This window comes from Daktulosphaira vitifoliae, unplaced genomic scaffold (assembly GCF_025091365.1).
Source record: "Daktulosphaira vitifoliae isolate Bord-2020 unplaced genomic scaffold, ASM2509136v1 Scaffold_3, whole genome shotgun sequence".
Classification (NCBI taxonomy): Eukaryota; Metazoa; Arthropoda; class Insecta; order Hemiptera; family Phylloxeridae; genus Daktulosphaira; species Daktulosphaira vitifoliae.
This window is the reverse complement of record NW_026099574.1, coordinates 11538159-11561620: the sequence shown is the minus strand read 5'-3', so window position 1 is coordinate 11561620 and position 23462 is coordinate 11538159. Positions and strand designations below refer to the sequence as shown.

Genomic DNA, 23462 nt, shown 5'->3' with positions numbered 1-23462 from the left:
AGCAGGTATACTTAAGAGGGTGACGCACGGTTGTCAGGTACGCGGTGGTGGTGACTGGCAAGGCAGCCAACTAAACCGGTCCTTCACCTTTAAAACGGATTGTGTCGGAAAACAGCAGAACTCGGTTGGCTACAGTGGCATCGACCTTCCATACAAATACACGCAATGAACTCAATGTACAGAAGGTTTCGGTCCAGCAGTTCTTGTTCTGCACGACACGGGAAACACGTAACTGTTGTTATTGCTAGGTACCACAGTCACTGCAGTTGCGATGAAACCGTCCAAAATGATTGGCGGCGACTACTCTTTAGAGCTGAACAATATATTCCACACTGGCCAAGTAGAACCAGTTTCCTGTTTTCAAAGATTGTTTGGATCTATCCAGACTGGGCTCATACTTAAAGACATCACTTTTGAAGTCAGAGCTGGTGAAGTGATGGCTGTTCTAGGATCTAAAGGTACGTTCACGCTACAATTGTCACTTCTTTTGGAGACAAAAAAACCTTTTACTTAAATTTTAACAACGAATAAATTCCTAGAAAACTATTAATCATTAAAATCAAATTATAACTATCCGGAGACCTTGTTCTTTAAATTTTAACATTTATTGAAATAGGTAATTTTTAAAAATACTTCCAATATCAAAGAACGACTGCCGATTGTTATTACTAGCATAACAAGTAATTTAATTTAAATTTAATTGATTAACAAAAAATTGTTTTAATTCTATTGTTACATTTTAAATTAAATTTTTAAGTTAGAATGAATATTTTGTAAAATTAAATTAAATTTAAATCCATCAGAATATAGGCGCGCTCTCAAGAGAAATATTTCGGTTATTTTCAAATAAAGATTTATTTATCATCTATAAAAGAGCGGTACAAAAGTTTTTAATCCTCAAAATATTTTTTCCGGGATAATTTTGTTAATTTTACTCCATTTATACTTTTTAAGCTTACGATAAAAATCTAGTAAGACTATAGAGACGAAGTGTTTTTAGACCATTGGGGCGAGGAGTTTTATTTTCATCATATCGGATGATATTCTACAAAACCATGTATGATTAGATAAAAAATTTTGAAGATCAGAGACTAGATTTATTTATCACAATACACATCTTAATTCGAATATTTAAGATTGTCTGCATAATTTTACCTTTTTAAACAGGTCAGTAAAAAATTCTAGTGGAAAACAAATGATATAAATATAGTAGTAGCACTGTATATAAACACAGGCCGTAGCTTAACTGTATTACATTACTAATAAGTCTATACAGTTTGATTTTAATTAGGTAGTGGTAAAAGAGCTCTCCTGGAAGTGATAGCAAGAAGAAGCAAAGGTGTATCTCGAGGACAGATTTTACTAGATGGTCGACCGTTGACTCAAGCCATGTTTAATCAGTGTTGTGCTTATGTTGGTCATCGTGCCGATTTGTTACCATCTCTTTCGGTTCAACAGACTTTACATTATGCAGCAAACTTATCCATTGGCTCACAAGTAAGCGATTACGTAAAAGACTCAAGAGTGAGACAAGTTTTAGCAGATTTAGCACTCAGTCAAGTAGCGAGGCGTAGTGTAGAAGCTTTAACCGAGGGCGAGTATAGGAGACTTGTGATAGGAACACAACTAGTTAAAGATCCAGGTGAGAATTTCGATTTAATTTTTTCTATGGAAATAAATGGAATCGGTTTTGTAATTATGAAATGTTTACTATAGTATTATTACTTTTGGATGAACCGACGGCTGGATTAGATCCTTTGACAACATACTTGATAGTATCTATGGTCAGTAGTCATGCAAAACGTAGAGGCCGAGCTGTAGTGCTTACTATGGAAAAACCGCGTTCCGACGTATTCCCATTCCTTGAACGTGTTGCTTACTTGTGTTTAGGCGATTTGGTATATGCTGGCCCTACAAGAATGATGTTGGATTACTTTAGAGCAGTTGGATTCCCTTGTCCGGAAATGGAAAATCCACTTATGTACTATTGTAAGTATCAATTTCTTTTACTAATAAAAAATAAGTATAAAATGAATACATTTTTTTTAATTTACTTGCTCTATAAAATATATAAGAACTTATTAATTTTAAATCGTGATATTGTAACTTCATCAGTGAATGAACAGTTAAGAGTTTTTTCCTTTTAAAGCTATGTAACATACAGGTTTTATAGCCATATGTTACGAACTTATAATAAGGCTAATTTTGATAGTGAATCTAAACTTTGAACGTTCTATTTCGGTTTTTAAACATTTTTATATTGAATTATAAATGTCAAATGTTTTATTTAATAAAACATTTTTTTTTTTATACTAGTTTATATTTACATTTATATATTAAGTCTTTATTTTTATAATTGTGTACACTCTATTTTGCCCATATAATCATTAAAAAATGTAAATTAAAATAAGATTTCTTCTTGGTAGACATTAATAACGTAAATTGTAAGAATACAGAATTTACAAATTGGCATGCAAATAAACATTAAATATGTTCACAGAAGAACATAGCAAAGTCGTTCCTAGAAGGGATGTAAAAGTATCACTCCTCGACATTAATAGAGATGCTACCTAAAAAAAACCCAGCACAGGGGGGTCCCCGGCACAGTGATGACGTGGAATAGTTAGATCAAGTATAATGATATTTGACAATTATTAAAATCACTATCATAAAAAATGCTTTGATAGGAATCTTTAGATGATAGTGTTTAATTTAAAAAAAATGGTGGATTATCCGAAAGCTACATGATCTGTTATTTCCTTATTTATATCCTGATTAAAATAAAGTATGTCGAATGAAAAAGAGATACAAATACTACTTCTCATGAAAAAATTGTGTTAATCCATACACTTTTCAAAAAGTTATAGCATTATAAAGTTAAAAATGTAAAAAATAAAATCAAGAATTTTCACACAAAAATAGCATTTGGTAGCCATTTTCACCTCGAAGACAAAATAAAGTCCGAAATTTTTTTTTTTTCATAATAAAGTACATTACATTAGCTTTAATTTAAGATATATATAAAATGTCAGACTTTCCGGAACACTTTCAAAAGTTAAGTTGAAAAAGTAAATTTTTTGTGAAAAAGTTGTCATTTTAAACCCCCTCCTATGGGCAGGTAAAGGGTCAGATTTATAAAAAAATATATACCAAATGATAGGTAAAGACATGAAGTATCTACAAAAAAAATTATATTGATTTGTTCATTTTTGACAAAATTATGGCAGTGTTAAGAAAAAAAAATTGAAAAAATGAGCGATTTTTAAATTTATGATTTTTTTGGAGGTTTCTCCCATTTACAGGAAACGAGGGAAATTTTTTCAATTTTTGAGGGTAATGTCTTCGACTAGATACGATTTGTGATCTTTTGACATATCGTTGAAAGAAATCGGTTCGGTGAGAACTGAGAAAAAGTGTTAACAGACACACAAAAAAAAAAAAAGACATCATAGTAAAACCATTACCTTTTCGGCTTCGCATCGAAATTAAAAATAATTTAAAAAAGATCACGCACTTTTAAAAAAACAGTACAGTTGGTACCCAGCATAGTAGAGATCTAGCATCATACACTCTAGTTTAGATTGATATCTAACAATAATTTACATCACTATCTTAAACGCTTTCATGCGAATAGATTATAATTTCTCTCCGGAACTGTTATTTAAATATTAATTTTGAAAAATGTTAGCCACAAATAATCAGTTCTTATAATATAAAAATTTGTATTTTTTTTTTATCAGTGAATTTTACCTAGTATACTATAGATTAGTTTGCTTTTTTCTAAATCATTAAGTACGTTAAAAATGCTTCAATTTAATATAACTTAAAAGTTATTAGACGTTTCAGAACATTTCTTTCATACATTTTCTGTACTTTCACTTGGATTTTTAAAAAAATATCATATGAAAGATAATTGTCTATAGTATAACAGATAATAATATTATTATTCAGACTTTTTAAAAAAAGCTATATTAATTATAAATTGCGGAAAAAAATGCAAATAGACCGCCTTCATCGATACTAATTTTTTGAGATATTTTCATAATAAAAAGTATTCAGGTTAATAGTCAATTACTGAAAGCAACTAGATATAATTATGATTCTTTTTACTAACAAATCAGTAGATCGGTCTAATAAAAGTTGATTATTTATTGGTAGACATATGATATCTTCTCATTTTCAAAGCTAAAGAAAAATATTATTTTATTTTTATGCCATCTCTCATCGTATTATTTAATATTTCAATACCTGCCTGAATCCAAAAATTATTTAAACAATTTTTAAAAAAATAAATAATAAATTGCCTATAGCGGCATATTTTAAGGGGCGGCAAATATTGAAGGCCAACAAATTTATTTAAAGCTAATTATTTTTTTTATTGTTGTTAAGACATATTGACTTCCTAATAATTATCATAATCGTTTTCATTTATTGTGTATTTATGATATGTATATTAATAGCTACAAGTAATTTATTTTGTGATTTATTAATAAACATAGAATTGCTTGAAAAATATTTTTAAATACTATTTTTTTTTTTTCTGAGGAAGAATTAGTAATGTTATGGCGAAAATATATAAAAATGAGCCCCCTCCGTCATAACATAATGACTGGCGGCAAATTTTTAAGTATCTATAGGCAGAAAATATGTAAATACGCCCCTAATTACTACAACTAAAGATTTTTTTCATGACTTTATACAATAATTCATTATTGGCTATTACAATTACATATTTTCTTAAACGCGTTTCGGCATTTCCATTAAGTTACGTTTACGGGCATAATCGTTACAAACTTTTCTTGAGAAATTAATTCAATTTTTTCTAAATACATATTTTTTAAATGCTTATTTCAATATTTTGTATGCAATATTATTCCTTATTATTTACATATGAAAAAAATCTTGCAATCTAAGATATACATAAGAACATTTATTACTGTCCTCTTCGAATTGTTTACCAATCATATGAAATATCACGTATAATTCCAAAAATACCTTTAACCTTTTAATCGCGGAACCTCAAACAACTACATTTATGAATAGTTTTCCGCCATGCCTGATCTCAATTCATATGCATTTATTCACCAAATAAATTCGTGATACAGTTTAAAATAATATGCCCTTTTTTACTTTAATTAAACTTTTGTTAGCCAAAATAAGATCAGCTTTCTACAAAATTTAACTTCCCTCAAATTTTATGGTTCAGATTCCCTATTTCTAGGGGATGGGATCCAGTACAAATGTACCAAACGTCATTCCATAAATATCATTTATGCATTTGTATAAACATAATATATTAAAGTAACAAGATGTCATGACTATTTCAGATCGCTCAGAAAACAGTTTTACAAATTTTCAAAATTAATAAGTTTTTCTTGTTTATTTAGGTTTATAGCTTTTTTTAATTTAAGACTATTTATAAACAAGTCAAAAACTAAATTACTTTTTAGAATATATTAAAATGCAATTGACATTGCATTTTATGAAATAAAAGTGCTATTTAATAATAACTTTACTCAATTGATATCCAGTATGTTTGTCAACGGTCGATCGACGATCCAGAGAAAGATTTGTCGAGTCTAACGCACAGATTGTAGCATTAGTAGAAAAATTTAAAATGGAAGGAGCACCATACAGAAAGTCATCAGCCATGTCGGTTCTCTTGGGATCGCCACCGTCTGAACACCAGTTAAATTCCCATCCATATCCATATTCAGCTCAGGATTCTTCGACTACACAAATAGGCATGACATTGTACCAGTAAGCAATATTGCCATTTTTTATATATAATTTGAGTAATCTCAAATTTTTAAATGTTTTAATGTCTTCTGTTGCCGGCAGCAGAAAATAGTCAAAATAATGGTAGTCATTTATTTGATAACGCTGATTCCTTCATCACTTTTTGTATTACTTATTTTAGAGAATATAAACAAATAACCATGTTAGATTATTATCTTAGTTTTCTTAAGACCAAGATTTAGAAAGAGCGCATTCGTGTCAATACATGAATAAATACATTCAACTTTCTCAGTATAAATTATAATGTGAATTAATTCATTTTAAATAAAAATGTAAATTGAAACCGAATGCCAAAATTCATTTGTTAACTAATTATAATAATATTATATTTTAAATTTAGATCAAGATTTTTTATATTTATTATTTTCACTCCAAATATCTTATATGGTGATTTATTTTCTATAATCAGCTCAACTTTTACAAAATAAAATTCAAATTTAGATTTCTTTTTTTGATTTTTATTAGATATTAAGTGAGGTGGAGAAAATGTGTACGCTATCTTTTTACTTAAATGGTCATAAAATGATTTGAGTAACATTTCTGTGTTAAATAATTATCTTATATAACATCAAAATTATTAGTGTTTAATTTTAAAAAATTGATGTCTGTTTTCACCATGAAGATAAAATAAAGTCCAAAATTAGCTTTAATTTAAGATATATATAAAAGTGTCAGACTTTCACTTTCAAAAGTTAAGTTGAAAAAGTTCTACTTTCTATATGCATTTTTTAGATTTTAACCCCCCTCGTATATAGGGAAATGGTCCAATTTAAAAAAACAGTATATCGAATGAAAGATGTATATAAATACTACTTCTCATGAAAAAATTTATAGCATAATAAAGTTAAAAATGTAAAATACAAAATCAAGAAATTTCACACAAAAATAGTATTCGGTAGCCATTTTCACAATGAAGATAAAATAAAGTCCGAATTTTTTTTTCCATGATAAAGTATATTACTATATATATTAGATTTAATTTAAGATATATATAAAAGTGTCAGACTTTCCAGAACATTTTCAAAATTCAAGTTGAAAAAGTTAATTTTTTGTGAAAAAGTTGTCATTTTAAATCCCCCCCCTATGGGCAGGTAAAAGGTCAGATTTAAAAAAAATTATATTGATTTGGTTATTTTTAAAAAAGTTATGGCAATTTTAAGTAAAAAAATTTGAAAAAATTTCGAAAATTAGCGATTTTTAAATTTGTAATTCTTTTGGAAGTTTCTCCCATTTACGGGGAACGAGGGAAATTTTTTCAATTTTTGAGAGTAATGTCTTCGACTAGATACGATTTGTGATCTTTTGACGTACATTGAAAGAAATCGTTTTTGTGAAAGCTGAGAAAAAGTGGTAACAGACACAAAAAAAAAAAAAAAGACATCATAGTAAAACCATTACCTTTTCGGCTTCGCATCGAAATTAAAAATAATTTAAAAAAGATCAGGCACTTTTAAAAAAACAGTACAGTTGGTACCCAGCATAGTAGAGATCTAGCATCATACGCTCTAGTTTAGATTGATATCTAACAATAATTTACATCACTACTATTCAACTATTTAAGTTTTAAAAATGTAATAGTTATATACTTTTTCATAGGCGTCAATTTGCATCTACCTTTGGATGTTCATGGAAAGCACTTTTTTATTTAGCTGCTCGACTATTAGCTTTACCAATAGCGTTCTTACTTGTTTGGATATTTTTCCGAAATGTTAAAGTAAAATAATAGAAAAATTTAACATATGAAGTATCTTTAATCGTAAAAGTTATTATCTATGTTTTAGGATTATCAATCAACGTTTACGTCAAGATCCGGATTGTTACTTACTTGTATTCTAACTACATATTTAACTTCGGTTTTCACTGCCGCTTACACATGTAAGTCACTATTAATAAATATTATTTTTTATTTTTTCTTGTTATCAGAGAAGTAAATGTAAGTATTATAAAATCAAAGACATTGTAATTCGAATAAAATTAATAATTTTAACTTAAATAAATTATTAAATCGATGCATCTTGTAATTATTATTTTTTAATAATTATAAGATGCATTAAATCTTTGGTTAAAAATATATAATATAACTCTTTAAATTATGGTATGATTTAAAATTATAATTTGACATGGCATCGGATAATAAAATTATAGGAACTATTTTTTAATATAATTTAATGGTAATATGTAATTGAAAATTAATTTTCATTTCGAATGTTAAAAATTTTAATTTTGAAATATCGAATACTTGCATACATCCTAACAATTTATTAGTTTACCTTATAGAAATTATAATCTTCCTAACTTTTTTAGGGTAGTATTACGATTTAGTATATAATTTTAGTATATAATAATATAGAGTGAGATTATTTGAGGGGGTAAGGATTTTAGTATATAGCTAGAGATAGTCGAAATTAATATATATATATATTTTCAATTAGTTAACTATATATTGAATCAAAGGTGTACTTATTAAGGGTGATAAATGTTAAAATCTTTATAATGATAAAAATATACATGTTGAAAATGAAATCTTATTGGATAGACAAATTATCTTACCTACTTCCACTTTTTCTACACTTCTGTTTTATATATTACATTAATTAAAACAAAAATAAGATCATTTGCCAACTTAATTTAAAATTAAAATCAAATTAGTGTTAATTTTTATCTTTTAGATGCTCCACACAGAACCAGATATTACCAAGAAAATCAAGATGGTACTTATAATGGGCCTTTGTTCTTAATCAGTTATTTTACTTTTTCCTTACCTTTGGCTCTTATAACAGTCACGGGCTCATCAACTATTATGTATCAGTGAGTAGTTATTAAAACAAAAACTTGAATTATGTCCAGATTATTCATATTTAAGACCTGTAACAAGATTTTATTAGACCTCCGCCAAGAAAAGCTTTTTTTAAAAAACTGTAAACAATGTTTTTGTTATAACAAATAAAAACTGTTTGTGATTAATAAAATTAATAATAATATAACTTTTAATTTTTTTAAGTTATATTACCTATTAGATGAAATACAAACTAGGTTTTCTTTTTATGTAGGATCCTATCACTTGTGGGCCCAGAAGCCATTACTTTACCTCCCTTAATCTGGACATGATTTGAATAGAAGGTCATACAATTATAATATTGTATATATCTATTTACAAACATATAATTATAATACTATTATTAACAGACTTATGAAATTCAACAATTGGATGGAGTTCAGTTTGTTTGTAGCTGTGCTCTTGAGTTGCTATCTTTTTGCTGAACAACTTGTTATCTCTGTAATGGCTGTGTCAAAGAATGCTTATAACACCAGTGTATTTTGCATATACTTCTTGGCTATATTAACTATGTTAGGAAGTGGCATGCTTAGGTAATCAAATATTATTGATGTGTTTCTATAACTATTAAGATCTCAATAAAATAATATTATTATTTTTAATTTGTTACAGGTCTTATCGTGGCATTTCTGATTGGTTAATATGGTTTACATATGCTACACAAACTAGATATGTTGGAGCATATTTGACATCACAAGCTTTCTATAGCCGTAAACAATATATAGGTTTACCTCAAAATGCAATACAAAATTGTTCTATACCAGCTGCTGATATTTTTGTTTGTCGATATCTTGATGGTGATTCTTATGTAAATGAAAGATATCCATCTGCTATAATAGATGCACAAATTAATTTGATTGCTAGTTTTGTTTTTCCACTTACAGCAATGATATTCAATATTTTGCTTTATGTATCACCTCTTCCATCATTTATTAAAGCAAAATTTAGAGAGTAAAGTGCAACAACTATTTTACTTAAATGAGTGACATCATGAAATTTAATAGAATTTTTTGTAACGTCATTGTTATTTGGATATGTCTATGGGACATCAAACAACTATTAGCCTGAAAGATCCTAGTCATCAAATAAGTGTTAAATAAGATTGATTAGCTTTAATCTAAAATAAATAAACCAGATAAAAATCATTCAAAATTTATATAAAAATTAGAATTTTTAATAATTGTTTGTTATAAAACGATCTCAATCAATAATATAAAAAAGATGCACAGAATTGTGCAAAAGTTTAGACAAGGTAAATATTTTGAGAAAATAAATCTTATTTCCTCATACTAAAAAATATTTTAGTATTATTAATCATGAGTTTCATTTCATTTTTTTTTTTTTTAGTTAACTTAATAGGCTAAAATATTCATCTTGCACTTAAATATAGTTGTATAATAGTTTATAATTAAAATAACAACTGACTAATGTGCTCTTTTAATTAAAATTTTTTGATTTCTTTCAAAAATGATTTTAATTTATTCTTGAATAAAATCTCCTAATGAATATAATTGTTAATGTATAGTAATTATTACTTTATAAATATATATATTTTTCTTGTATAAAAATTATAAATATTTTTTATGAAATGACAAAAACTGTTAATTAATACTTAAATATTAATAAATTTGTCACAATATCTTAGTTTAAAAGTACATTTTAATATTAGTATAGTTTCATTAATTTGTTTTTTTTTCATTTAATATATAAATATATTATTATTATCATTTTTATAGTAATAAAAAAATGAGTTACAATTAAAACATAATTTAATACTTTCTATAATCAATTTTTTTCTATTATTCTTATAAATAATGATTGGAAGAGTCATATACTGCTTGTTTACGATGTCTAGAAACAATTGATTTACAGTCATTTGTAATTTCTGACGATCTTCTTTTATTTTCTGTCTCAGCTTCCATAATTACTTCAAGTTCACTGTCATTTCCGTGAACTTTTTCAACTTCATCTGTACTCATGCAATCTGTATTAGAAGTTTCTAATGGGCTGAGCCTTCCAATGATAGCTGCTGGTTCTTCAAATAACTAAAAAATAACAATAAAAGTTTAAATTAAGTGTAAAAATTATTTTTTGCAAAAATATTATGGATTTTATTGGTTTATAATTGTAAAAACTTTACCTCTCTAAAAGGTGCATCTAAAAACAACTCGTGCATATAACGTCGAGCCTGAATATGGTAATGATGCTCAGCTAATAAATTACATACATCAGAATATACACATATATCATGAAACAAGTCACTGTACATCTGTTTCATCCTGTTAAAAATAAAATTAATAAAATATTACACATAAATATGTTTATACATGGATTGCTTACTGTAATAAGCTTTGGGTGGATGTTTTATACAGTACAGGATTAGGTAATTGTTCTACAAGTTTTAGAATATCCCTCCGTAATGAAGAATGACTTTTAATTATTCTATCAGCTAAAGTAGATCTTTGAGCTAGACCTAAAAATAATTAAATAATGAACTATTCTCGTTAAGTAAATACCTTGTTAACCTTAAATAAATAAATATTTTAGGACGGTCAAATTACATTTTAATGGTATAATTTAAATATTTGCTAACCAAAAATTTTTAATTTGTAAAAAAAAATCTTTATATTAAATATTTAACTTACTACTAATATCAGAGCTTGCTCCACTCTCATTACTTCCTGTACCAAATCCAGAAGCTTCATGAAGACATGAAGACTTATTATGTTGCCATGGAAGTAATATAGGACTTTCCCCTTCAACTCCCATACCATAACTACTTTCTGTCTCTATAAAAATTTATGTTCAAAGTTTGTTTATAAGGTTAAAATATTTCATAAAAAAAAATTTAATTAAAATACCTGTTCGACATCGTCTTAATGAACTAGATGATACTTTTCTATTTCTTGTTGTTGGACGATTTGCATGTTCGTTTACTGAACAAAGCATGCACAATACACGATTATGATTACGTTGCCTTCTTACTGGTAATGGATCTGCAGCAACTTCTGTATCAGAATCATCAGTACTAAGAACTTCTGAACCTTAAAAGGATAATAAATAACAAATATTCAATTATATATCATTAATAGAAATTATTCTATAAAAATTTTCAAAAAAACTATAAAATACCTGTGGAAACAGGCTTAAAACAAGAAGATGAATCATCACAATCTGGAGTAGGAACTGTTTCAGTTTCTTTTTCTACAGTAGAAAATAATGTACTTAGGTCAGATGGCAATGTTACACCCCCATAAAATGACTCATTAAAATAATCTAAATTAACAAAAAAATTACAATAGTGACACATCATTATTTGTGATACTTAATAATTTAAAATAAATTAACATAAGTATAACAACTAAAGAGTTGAATAAAGAAATAGAAGTTAAAATTATTCTTAAAACTTTCAAAGTAAGAATTTTATCAAATAATTTCTAACACAAAGAAACAGTATTGAATTTTTCAGTAACAAAATGATCAAGTATATACTATTAAAAACAATAATTTTTAATCTACTAGATCAATTTTAATAGATTTCTGAAGTACATGGTAAATGAAAATTTATTTAGTCTGTTTAAACATAGTTAATCACTCTGTATTGTGCACATTTTTGAAAATATTAAAATTAGTTTAATAGGTTTTTAAATGTATTTTTTAGTATTTATTTTACTATGTTAATTACACTAAAAAGCATTTTTTTAGATGAATGTATTCAACTCCCTATAAGTTATTCACACCATATTGAAATTTAAAACTTCTATTGATAAATTTATTAAATCATTTTTGTAACCTTTAACAGGATGATGACATATTTTATTTGATGAGCACGATGATACTGACTCAAATTCAAATCTGAAATTCAAAAAAATTATTTCATATGTTTGAGTTACTATATATATATATATATATAATAATAATATAAAGAGTGATTCATTAAGAATAAAACACTCATTTTCTTGAAAACTATTGAAAATTGTTCACTTTTGTGCAGGAAAATATTGATTGATTCAAAAAACTATACAATAATTTGTAATTAAATTATTTTTATTTTCATCCCATCACTGATAAAAAACCTCAACATTATAAAACCATTATTTTTACCATAATATATGATAGAAAAAATTTACAAACAATTTTATTCTTATAATTTTTTTTTATCTAATCAACTGTTTTTCTGTTTCAGCATTTTAAACAATTTTAAAAACAAAAGGTTGATCCCATAAAAAAACTATAAAAACAAAATTGTACATTTTTATTCTATCATATTATTAAGGTAAAAATAGAGGTTTTCGTTAAAAATAATTAAAGATCTAATTTTTTTATCCCTGAAGAGATGAAAATAAAAATAATTTAATTACATATTCTTGTAGTTTTTTGAATCAAACACTATTTTTCTGTACAAAAATAAAAAATTTCCAATAGTTTTTGAGAAAATGAGTATCTTATCCTTAATGAATCACTCTAATAATCTATGTATATATAAATAACTAAAAAATAAGTTAGTTGTATAAAATTTTTTATAGTTACTTACGGTGAGTGATTTACACTAAAAGAATGCCTAAATTCTTTAGGGCGTATTAAAGGTGACATAGGATCAATTTCATGCTCAGCAAGCATAGCAAACATATCAGTGGCAGTTGAATGGGATTGCATGGTCATACTTCTTGAACTTTTTCGACTCATTCCTTTTTGTATCATTTTGAGAGTTCTATAGCCAAAAGAATTTCTTCTGGATAATTTTGTACCTTTAAGAAAAAAAATTTTGTATAAAACTTTTTTTGTATAAAAATTTTAATTTTCAACCATGTACAACAGTTATATTAATAAATTTTTGACTAATTAATAACCAATGATGGAAATAAACAAGTTAATTATTTAAAATTGAGTAAAGTTAAACATCTTATCTTAATGGAGATATTTATATTTTATGCTTAATTCTTTATTTTATTCATTTAATGACAAATTAACATAAATTTTTGGTAATTCCATTAAATTATTAATAAACTTCCTAAATATGAAAAAAATCAATTTTTTTTAATTGGTCAACTAATTGGTAAAAAATTATTTTTATCATTACTGCATATTGTTGTCTTAGTGAAGAAACTGCGTTTCTTAATTTTTCAGAATTATTTAAGAAGAAGGAAAGTACACTATTATGATTTATCTAAAAATAGAATTTTTTTTTAAAACTGCAAGTAAATCTATTTTTGGAAGATAAAATTATGCTACACTTTTTTTATTTTTTGAAAAATCATGCTTTGTTGTACAAAAAAAATGAATATATTTTTGCAAATCTACTAGTATTTAACTCATAAATTAATTTTCTGTATTGTAATCATATTTTTATTTTTTAAGTAAGATTTCATTGATATTTATAAAAATAAAAAGTATATACAAAGTGTGTTCAGAAAATAACGGTAATTTTCGTTCTTGAAAAAAATATTTATTTATTTATCTTTGTTAATATTGTTGCCTTCTTAAGAATAACATTCCCTACTAAGTGGAGATCACTACACGTAGAGAATGGAATATTAACCACCCGACTGAAAAAGGAGGATTTGTGATATATATATAGATGGATCCAAAAAATCAGGAAAGGTTGGTGCTGTAATTTGGGGTTTAAAGCCACAAATAAATGTCAGTATGTCATTGAGCACAACACCCTCTGTTTTCCAAGCAGAGGTGATGGCGATACTGGTAAGGGCTCAGAACCTGCTGGTATACAAAAATAGAAAGATAATTATCTTAAGTGTTAGTCAAGCAGCTTTGAACGCACTCTGTAACGATCAGGTGAATTCAAAGCTGGTCCTCGAATGCAGGGAAACTTTAGAAGCACTATCAAGGTTCAACAAAGTTACACTAGCAAGGGTACCGGGACACAACGGTGTCACTGGAAATGAGAATGCTGACTTTCTAGCCAAGAAAGGAGCAGAGAACACTTATGTTGGACCAGAACCAGTGGTAGGACTCACTGAGCAATCGCTCAAAGCGCTACCCAAGAATTGGTGCAGAGAACAACACAGGAAAATCTGGAAGTACTTAGTAGTACCTAGACAATCTAAAATGTTTATCAAGACCTCTGGTTTACTGTTGGGTGATCTTAATAGCATGACTAGACATCAAATAAGCACCCTGACTGGTCTACTGACAGGACATGGTCACCTGCTTAAACATCTTAACGCAATGGGGGTATCGGAATCACCATTGTGCAGGAAGTGTGGAGTAGAAGAGGAAGACTCATTTCACATCATGTGCGAATGTGAATCCTTGTCTACACTAAGATCAAACTACTTGAATAAACCTTTTCCTGAAAAAGAAGATATTAAAAACCTAAAACCCAGAGAGATACTTAATTTCGCCAGAAAGACAGGACTCTTTGGTCATCTTTAGAGGTGACTTTATGGTTGGTAATGTATTAACACTTTGGTGATAACACTTAGGTGTGTAAACCGAATCAAGACAATTCGGTATGAGGTGCGCACAATGGACCAACAGGTCTGAGTGCATGGGCATTATGTCCACCTCGATAATAACTAAAACTAAAACTAATGTTGTTGCCTTCAATATAGTCCCCATTAGATTTTATGCTCTTGTGCCAAAGCTTCTTCTAATCCTCAATTTCTTTGGGATAGCCTTTAGCTCATTCAGCGGTGCGCTTTTAATGTTATCTATACTTGTAAAACAACGGCCTTTTAAGGTTTTCTTTATTTTTGATAATAGAAAAAAGTCACACAGAGCCATATCTGGCGAATATGGACGCTGAGACATCATTAAAGTATAGTTTTTGATCAAAAATTCATGAACAAGTAATGAAGTGTGAGCAATTGCATTATATTGGTACAAAAGCCATGAATTGTATTGTTACAAATCCGGGGCGTTTTTTTCGGATTGCTTCACGTAAATGATGTTGAACTTGTAAGTAGTACTCCTTATTGACTGTTTGACCTTGTGCAAGAAATCATGATGCACTATGCTTAAAATCTAAGAACACAGTGAGCATAATCTTCAGGTTCGAACACACTTGTTAAGCCTTTTTCGGTCTTGGTGATCCAGAATACCTCCACTGAGATGATTGAGCCTTAGTTTTGATTTTATATGTATTAATCCATGTTTTGTCACCTGTTATAACACAATTCAGTACATTCTGAATCATCGTTGACTTCATTGAGTGACTCGTAAGCAACTTCCATTTGTCGCTGTTTTGTTCAAAATTCAACAATTTTGAAACAAATTTTGCTACGTGTTTTATACCCAAAACATTTGAAAAAAATTCATGACATGAGGCAGCAATCAATATTCCAATATTATCAGTGACTTTTCTAATTGTGATTCAGCGATCGTTCATAACCATTTCTGTTACTTTTTCTATGTTTTCAATGGTTATTGATGTCTAGAGCATTCGCCATCGTCAACATCTTCACAGCCATCTTGGAAACGCTAATATTACTCGTAATCCCATGTTTTACGCAATCCAGACTCACCATAGGCCTCTGTTAACATTTCACACACTTTGTTACATTTTATTTCATTTTTTACACAAAATTTTATACAAATCTTTTGATCCGTTTTTTTAATAAATGAAAATCACCGAGCTCATAAAAACACATTTAGCTTTAGAGGCTGCCACTGATAAAGTAAAAAATTAATCTAGCTGAAAATGTTATCATACTTTAGGAACATGTGTGAAAGTATGATAAAACATTATGAAAAAAAAATGTTTAATAATCAGACTCTCCAAACACCCAAAATTTAAAAATTTCCGTTATTTTCTAAACACATTTCCTACTCAGGTTAACTGAAATCTGAACACTGGTTATAAAGTTAAAAAATAAAAGTGTTACTTTCTGAGCTTAAAGATGTCATTGGTTTTTGTAATGGAATGGTTGATAATGAACTTGAACTAGGTATTGGACTCAATGTTTGATGTCTATTATTAAAAATTTAACAGGTTAGAGTGCCATTTTTCATCATGTTTTATTATATTATATTTATATTAATAATTACTGATAATTTTCTGCGTGTCTCATTCCAAAACCTGATTCACCTGAACTTACACCACTAGTGCTACTATCAACAGTACAACTACTGTCAGATCTTAAACGATAACTAGCATAACTACATAAAAAATAAAACAAATTCATTGAAATAAATACTTAAAAAAAGTTTATCTCATATTTACATTGAATTATCAGGAGGGGAACAAGGTTTATTTAATTGTAATTTTTCATTATTCTCTATAGTTTTGCTTTCGCTTAAACTTCTTAAAAGCTGTTGATATCTAGACCAAGATGCACTACTTCGAGGAAGAGTTGACCATTTTTTCCTATTCTGAATAGTAGGGTCCCACACATCATCTACCCATTCACTCACAATTCCCTACAAAATATCAAATTATTAATTATAATGTAATTAGTAGTTATAAATATATTATTTTGATTAATTACATACATGAGAACTATCAGAAGGAGTTGTTGCTAAATTGCTTTCTACTCGTCTATCTGTTATTTTGTAAAAATCAGTTTCTAAAAATACTCTACTTAAAACATTCCAACCAATTGCTCGTAGATGCTTAGCTCCAGATTTATTAGCACTTATTAAAGACAATGCATATAGAGCAGTTGCTCTTACTGAATAAATTTGATAAGAAGTTGCTATTTTACAAATGGACTGTATAACACCATTACTTGCTAAATAGCAAGCACCTTGAGAAACAGAACCAAAATGACCAATAGCCCACAATGCTGCTTTTAAGTGCAACTGATTTATTGAATTTTCTTGAGTTGCATTTATAACTATTTGAATAATACTTCGAAAGTAAATATCTCTTATTAAAGCTTGATATCCACAATCATGTACAACCATTTGAGAATAAAGATGAGGAGGTTGAGGTATACATGGAATTTTATTTCTAGACATGTCGCCAGAAAGTCTAGTTTTATAATGTCCATCTTCATGACGTTGATGTAGAGTCAATTGGTCATGCAACTCACCTTCCACTATCAATACATACCTGATAATATAATTAACATGTAATTTAAAGTTAATTAAAAAATATATGAATTTTAAATACTTTAAGTTGAAATGAGTTCCCCAATTATGTAACTGATTCGTAACAAAACCAGAGTCTGATAGGTATTTATAACCAGCTGGATCAGATAAGAAACGTATAAGTACTAATAGACCTGAATCCCCAAGATGAAGAATATTTGGTTTGGATACAATTAATATTTTCAAATAATCCTAAAAAATAAACACAATAACTAAAAAAAAAAAAATTTTTAATTTATTAATCAATATACTTTGTAATCACATGCTTCATCAAGAGCTTCTAAGGCAGCCATATAAATAGTAGAATTATCATCATTTATTTGTAATATAAGAAGTTCAAGAATCCATTGACCAGTTATAACAGGATTTTCAGCAGAATGTGCATTAAATCTAAGCAAAGCTCGTAAATAATGTGTAGCATAAAGTCTAGATTTTTGTTGAGAACAAGAGAGAACACGACCTAATAATACTCTATAAAAATAGTCAAAAATAAAATATTACACTTTATAACAAAAAAATCCACAAAGATTTTTTAACAGAATATTTATTATTGTCTAAAATTATTTTTGAAGCATTTAGAATACCTTTATCTATTAATAAAATATAAATAATAACACATTAAAATTAAAATAATCTTATGGGATAATCAACCAATATATATTTTGAATTCTTTAATTTAGATTATATAAACATTTATTCAAGTAAAAATGTTATTATACCTTGGAAATGAATCTTCTGTATAGTCTAAACAAGAAACAATTAGTTTGACATAACAATATAACTGGGTACTAACAGCAATATTTAATAACCTAAAAAATATGCAATTGTTAATATATTTGAAAAGTTTCAAAATTAAACATAAATAAATATTAGTTAAAAAAAAAGAATGTATATGACACCACATATCTTCATATATTTGTAACAATATTTAATTTTTTTTTATTTTAATTGTATCACTAGGAAAACATTGTATACATACATAGGAAAAATTTTAGTTTTGTCTAAACAATATCTTCCTCGTTCGGATGAGCTAACACGTCCAATAATCAAAAAATAATGTTGACTTAATGTAGCACCTAAACGTTGAGGGTTTAAATAACAACTATAAGAATAATTAGAAGATGATAATAATTCAAGTTGTTGATAAATATCAGTTAATAGACTATTCAAAAAAATTTCTCCACTTTCCTAAAAATTCATAAAATATTTAAAATTTAACTGACATGAAAATAACTTAAAAATAATTATACTCTTACATTTGGAGCATCTAAGAGGTCATCAATTAAATCAAATGCAGCTAATGTAAATAAATTAAGAGGAAGAACTTCAGGCCGAAGTTCTACATCACCATACATTTTTGAAGATGGTTTAAAATACTCAATCAGTCTTTGTATGAATAAATTATAATTTGTATCATCCAATTTGTTCATATCTTTGATTCTAGTCTAAATATAATAAAATGATGTTTATAATGACAAAAACAGCTGAGTTATTTTTAAAACAGTTTAATATACTTTAAGTGCAGAACGTATAGGATCCCATTTCCATGCTACAGCTTCTTTAACAATTAATACGCCAGATTCTTTTACAAAATCATCACATTCTTTTGTCATGATACATTGATTTCCTTTATGTTTTAAGTACTTTTTGTGTGAGCCAGTTTTCAATTTATTCATTTTTGGACCAAACAAATTTTTTGCATGATATAAACTAATAGTTGCAGGATTTGGTTCTTGGGTAAGAATTTTATGTAATTTAGCCAAAATAGATATGGAAGTCATAGCATTATTTTTTTTTAAATCATCACCAATAAATACTTCTGATTTATTAGATTGTAATGGTTTTGTAGGATGAACTATTAAACGATCTTCTGAAGAGCACAATATTTGATCATATGCTTCAGTTGTTATATTTAAATTGATACATATAGAAGAAGGCTTTCCTTCTAATGCATAAGCTATAAGATCTGAAAGAACGGGTTTCTTATTATTTGGAACTATAGTATCAACTAGATGAAGAAATTCTCCTAAAATTTAAAAATTAATAAATTTAAAAAAAAAACATGTTATTTTTAATTATAAAAAAGTGTATATAACTTACCAAGAAGTAAAGTTGATTGAATAGACAAGATACTATCTGAAGTAAGTATAACTTCAACTAGAGCTTCATCTAGTTTAAGTTCTAATAAACAACTAACTAAAAGAGAACGAGGTAAATTCACTAAATTTACCCTATTAAAACAAAGACAAATAATTATTAAGCCAACAGATAACATAATTTAGGCACATAACCAATTTTATAATTAGTTAATGAATTTGGAAAAAATTCTTTTAAAAACTAATTTTAATATATTTACGGTTCCTGGTTTATTAGATAGCGTAAAAATACTCATCATTTTTTACTATTTTGAAATATTATATCATAAATAAATAATATTTTAAGCAATTTAATTAAACTAATACCAAATAAACCAATAACTGAGTTTTTAAATCCAAAAAACTTATTAAAAAAAGTGAAAATGTAATATGAAATTATACCTGTTGCTGTTTAATCTTGGTAAAAGTTCCATTGCTTCAATATAAACATATCCATTATTCAAATGATAATTTTCTTGATATTTATATGGATTAACTGATTCTAAAACTGTATCAATATCATCCACCCATTCTGCTGGACTAAATCCGAGAATTTCTCTTAAAAGATTTATGATAGCTATCTATTAAAAATAAAAATACAATAATATAAAGTTCAATATCATATAATTTTAGTAAATAATTGTAACAAATGTTTAAAACTGACTCTAATACTTGAGTTTTGAACATGTAATGCATGTATAATGGAAGATAAACCACTTTTTGAGTTGTCATTTGATGGGTCACAGAAATATAGTATACCAATCCAAGAACGTAAAAGAGAAACTAAAGTGCCATGAGCAGTTTCACCAACTAAGTTTTTATCACTCGATCTAAAATTTAATTTTGAACATTAATTTTTGAAATAAAAAATATACTTTTAAAAATTTTCACTTACTTTGAAATTGGATTAAAATCAGTAAAATATGATGCAAGTTGACTAAAATCAAATGATACTAGTTTTCTAGTGTTTGGGTTATTTAGCATCCATAATAACGTACCTAAGACACATTCAGCCATTTTTAATGGTAACTCGGAAGATATCAGAACATGTCTCAAAGCTTTTAAACCACATCCAGCTACAAATGCTTGAGGGTTTAATAAACCTATAAGTAAAAACACATAAGTAAATGTGACAAAGAATTATATTAATTATTAGTATACTAAGTATACTGATAACATACACAATTCACAAAGAGTTGCTACACAGGCTCTATGTAATTGATCTTTAGAAGGACCATGTGAACACATAGCAATAGCAGACAATGAATGAGTAAATGCTTTAGGAAATTGTTGAGGGCAAATAGCACAAGATTTACGAATAATACGTAGAGCTTGTAAACGTTCATTTTCATTATCAAGTAGCAGTTCCAAACTCCTTGAAAAGATTGATACAATATATTTTTCATAAGGTTTAATTGTAAAGAATAAAAAATAATTTAAAAAAATAAAATTTGACTATCAAAATATTTTGAAAAACATTTATTAATCATAATCATTGATAAAATAGTAGACTTAAGTTTTTAGTTCAACTTACCGGCATATTAATATTGTTAAACGTAAACGTACAAGTGTAGTTAAGTTTTCTGGTATTCTGATACAATGGCGAAGTGCTCGTAAACCAGCTGCTCTAACATCTGAACTATCACTCAATAAACTTGGTGTAAGACTACAAAATAAAAATAATAATGACACATAAATATATGAAAATTATGCAACAATATTTTAATATAAATTTTTACATGTACATTGTTATATGCATTTTTATGATTTAAAATATAATTTTATTTGTTTTTTATTATTCACTAATGTAAACAATTTTAAATAAAATCTCTGTACACAAATATTACATGGACTGTTATCTTCTTCTTCTTTTTCCTGTCTTTAATCCCGACTATTTGGAGTCAACCACCATTATTCTAAACTTTTTCTTGATACAATCTTCCACATTTCTTTTTTGATCTTCCTCTACCTCTTCTTCCTTCAACATTTATTTCTATAACAGTTCTTACAGCTTCCGATTTCTCTCTCCTTATAACATGACTAAACCATCTAAGTCTATTTTCTCTCATCTTATCCACGATTAACGCTACACTTATACTCCCTCTTATATGCTCATTTCTTACATAGACTGTAATTATAAAATAATTTTAGTGACCTTACAATATACTTTCAGATAATTAAAGATTTTTCTTCCCATAAGATATTTATCCTAATAACTTCTAGATTTCTTTTAATTAAGAATAAAGTTTCAATAACAAAGATTATTACACAATTTTAAAGTTACAGATTGTTTTGTTTNTTAAAGATTTTTCTTCCCATAAGATATTTATCCTATTACTTCTAGATTTCTTTTAATTAAGAATAAAGTTTCAATAACAAAGATTATTACACAATTTTAAAGTTACAGATTGTTTTGTTTTACTATTAGTTTAGTTGAACATTTATTTTAAGTGTAAATTATTGTTAAAAAAAAAAATATTTTATGAATTCAAACCAAAAATGAGTAAGATTAAAATTAAAACATTTGAAGTGTGTTATTTTCAAGTTATATAATGGTAAAGATAAGTAAAAAAATTTAGTTTAATAGTTATAATGAATGACAACAGAATTACCTTATATACTTGCCACGCCTATGCAATAAATAACTTTCTATATTAAAATTTTATTTCATAAAATAAAATACTGTTTGTTATTTTTATAGAGCTGAAGAAACTTAGGTTATTTTAATGAATATAAACTTACCAACACATAATATCTGATATGGAAAATCCAAAAACTTCACTATTATTGTCATTAATATTTATGGTAGATAATAATTTTACAAGTATGTTCAATAAATTTAACTTTTTATGATCACTTAAACCTTGAGTTTGGTTCAAACTAGAAAGAATTCTTTTAATTGATTCTCTAGGCTCTAAAATACAAAAAAATATTAATTTTATGTAAATATAAAACAATTAAGTAATTTATACTAACTTGACACAAGGTCCAAATTGAAGGCATCATCTTCTACATCATGACGCCCTATTAATTATAATTAAATATTTTAATTATTATTATCAAATAAATAAACACTCAATATATACCTCTCGATTTATGTGATTGCAATCGAGTCCAAAGCTTCCATACTGGCATAACCATAGTGTTTCTTAGAATATAGTAAAAGTATAATTTATAAATTAGCACATTTTTTTAGAAAGGACTTTATTTCATATTGAGTACTAAGCTAAAATCCTAGATAATATGATAAATATGTAATTAATAGTTTAATAAACCTCATTACCTACAGTTTATTTCATTAAATCATCAGAATAGAAATATGTAATGAAGTGAATATTTTCAAACATAAATATTAAAATTTTTAAGTCAATTTTAGCAGTAACGAAATAACAGTTTACATATTTAATGGATAACTTGAATTTTAGATTATAGGAGTAACGATATCGTGATAAAAATGATAAATATTTTAGTCTGTTAGAGTGCGATAAGTGTTTGATAAAGAACTATGATAATAAAATGTATGTCCATAACACAGAAATAGATATATCTATATATATCTCCGATTCAAAATTAAAAAAATCTACGAAAAACCGTTCTAATGTTATGAAAATAATGTTTATCTGTTGTATGCATATTCACTA

The 23462-nt window shown here is 26.9% G+C and overlaps 2 protein-coding genes across 3 annotated transcripts; one reads left to right on the top strand and one right to left on the bottom strand.

Moving 5' to 3' along the window:
• The first annotated feature begins 154 nt into the window (after positions 1–154).
• LOC126901152 (ATP-binding cassette sub-family G member 5) lies at positions 155–9973 on the top strand. Of its 2 annotated transcripts, XM_050677439.1 has the most exons (9): positions 170–458; positions 1292–1642; positions 1717–1989; positions 5532–5760; positions 7396–7513; positions 7581–7674; positions 8469–8607; positions 8986–9168; positions 9248–9973. In XM_050677439.1, exons 1-9 carry the CDS (start codon positions 272–274, stop codon positions 9588–9590), a joined length of 1917 nt encoding a protein of 638 aa, XP_050533396.1. In that variant the 5' UTR covers positions 170–271; the 3' UTR covers positions 9591–9973. The 2 variants fall into 2 exon arrangements, with proteins under 2 accessions (XP_050533397.1, XP_050533396.1); XM_050677440.1 differs by lacking the exon at positions 8986–9168 and having other exon boundaries at positions 155–458.
• Positions 9926–23191, bottom strand: LOC126901147 (rapamycin-insensitive companion of mTOR). Its single transcript, XM_050677409.1, has 28 exons — positions 23105–23191; positions 22908–22969; positions 22798–22845; positions 22564–22735; positions 21356–21487; positions 21003–21196; positions 20717–20924; positions 20486–20651; positions 20224–20402; positions 19787–19917; positions 19201–19712; positions 18943–19131; positions 18666–18874; positions 18406–18495; positions 17938–18157; positions 17709–17878; positions 17087–17648; positions 16818–17014; positions 16643–16753; positions 16480–16565; positions 13170–13383; positions 12429–12490; positions 11768–11911; positions 11497–11679; positions 11281–11424; positions 10976–11108; positions 10776–10914; positions 9926–10680 (listed from the first exon to the last, which is right to left on the bottom strand). The coding sequence occupies exons 2-28, from the start codon at positions 22960–22962 to the stop codon at positions 10441–10443; spliced, it is 4890 nt and encodes a 1629-aa protein (XP_050533366.1). The 5' UTR covers positions 22963–22969; positions 23105–23191; the 3' UTR covers positions 9926–10440.
• Positions 23192–23462: the final 271 nt, after the last annotated feature.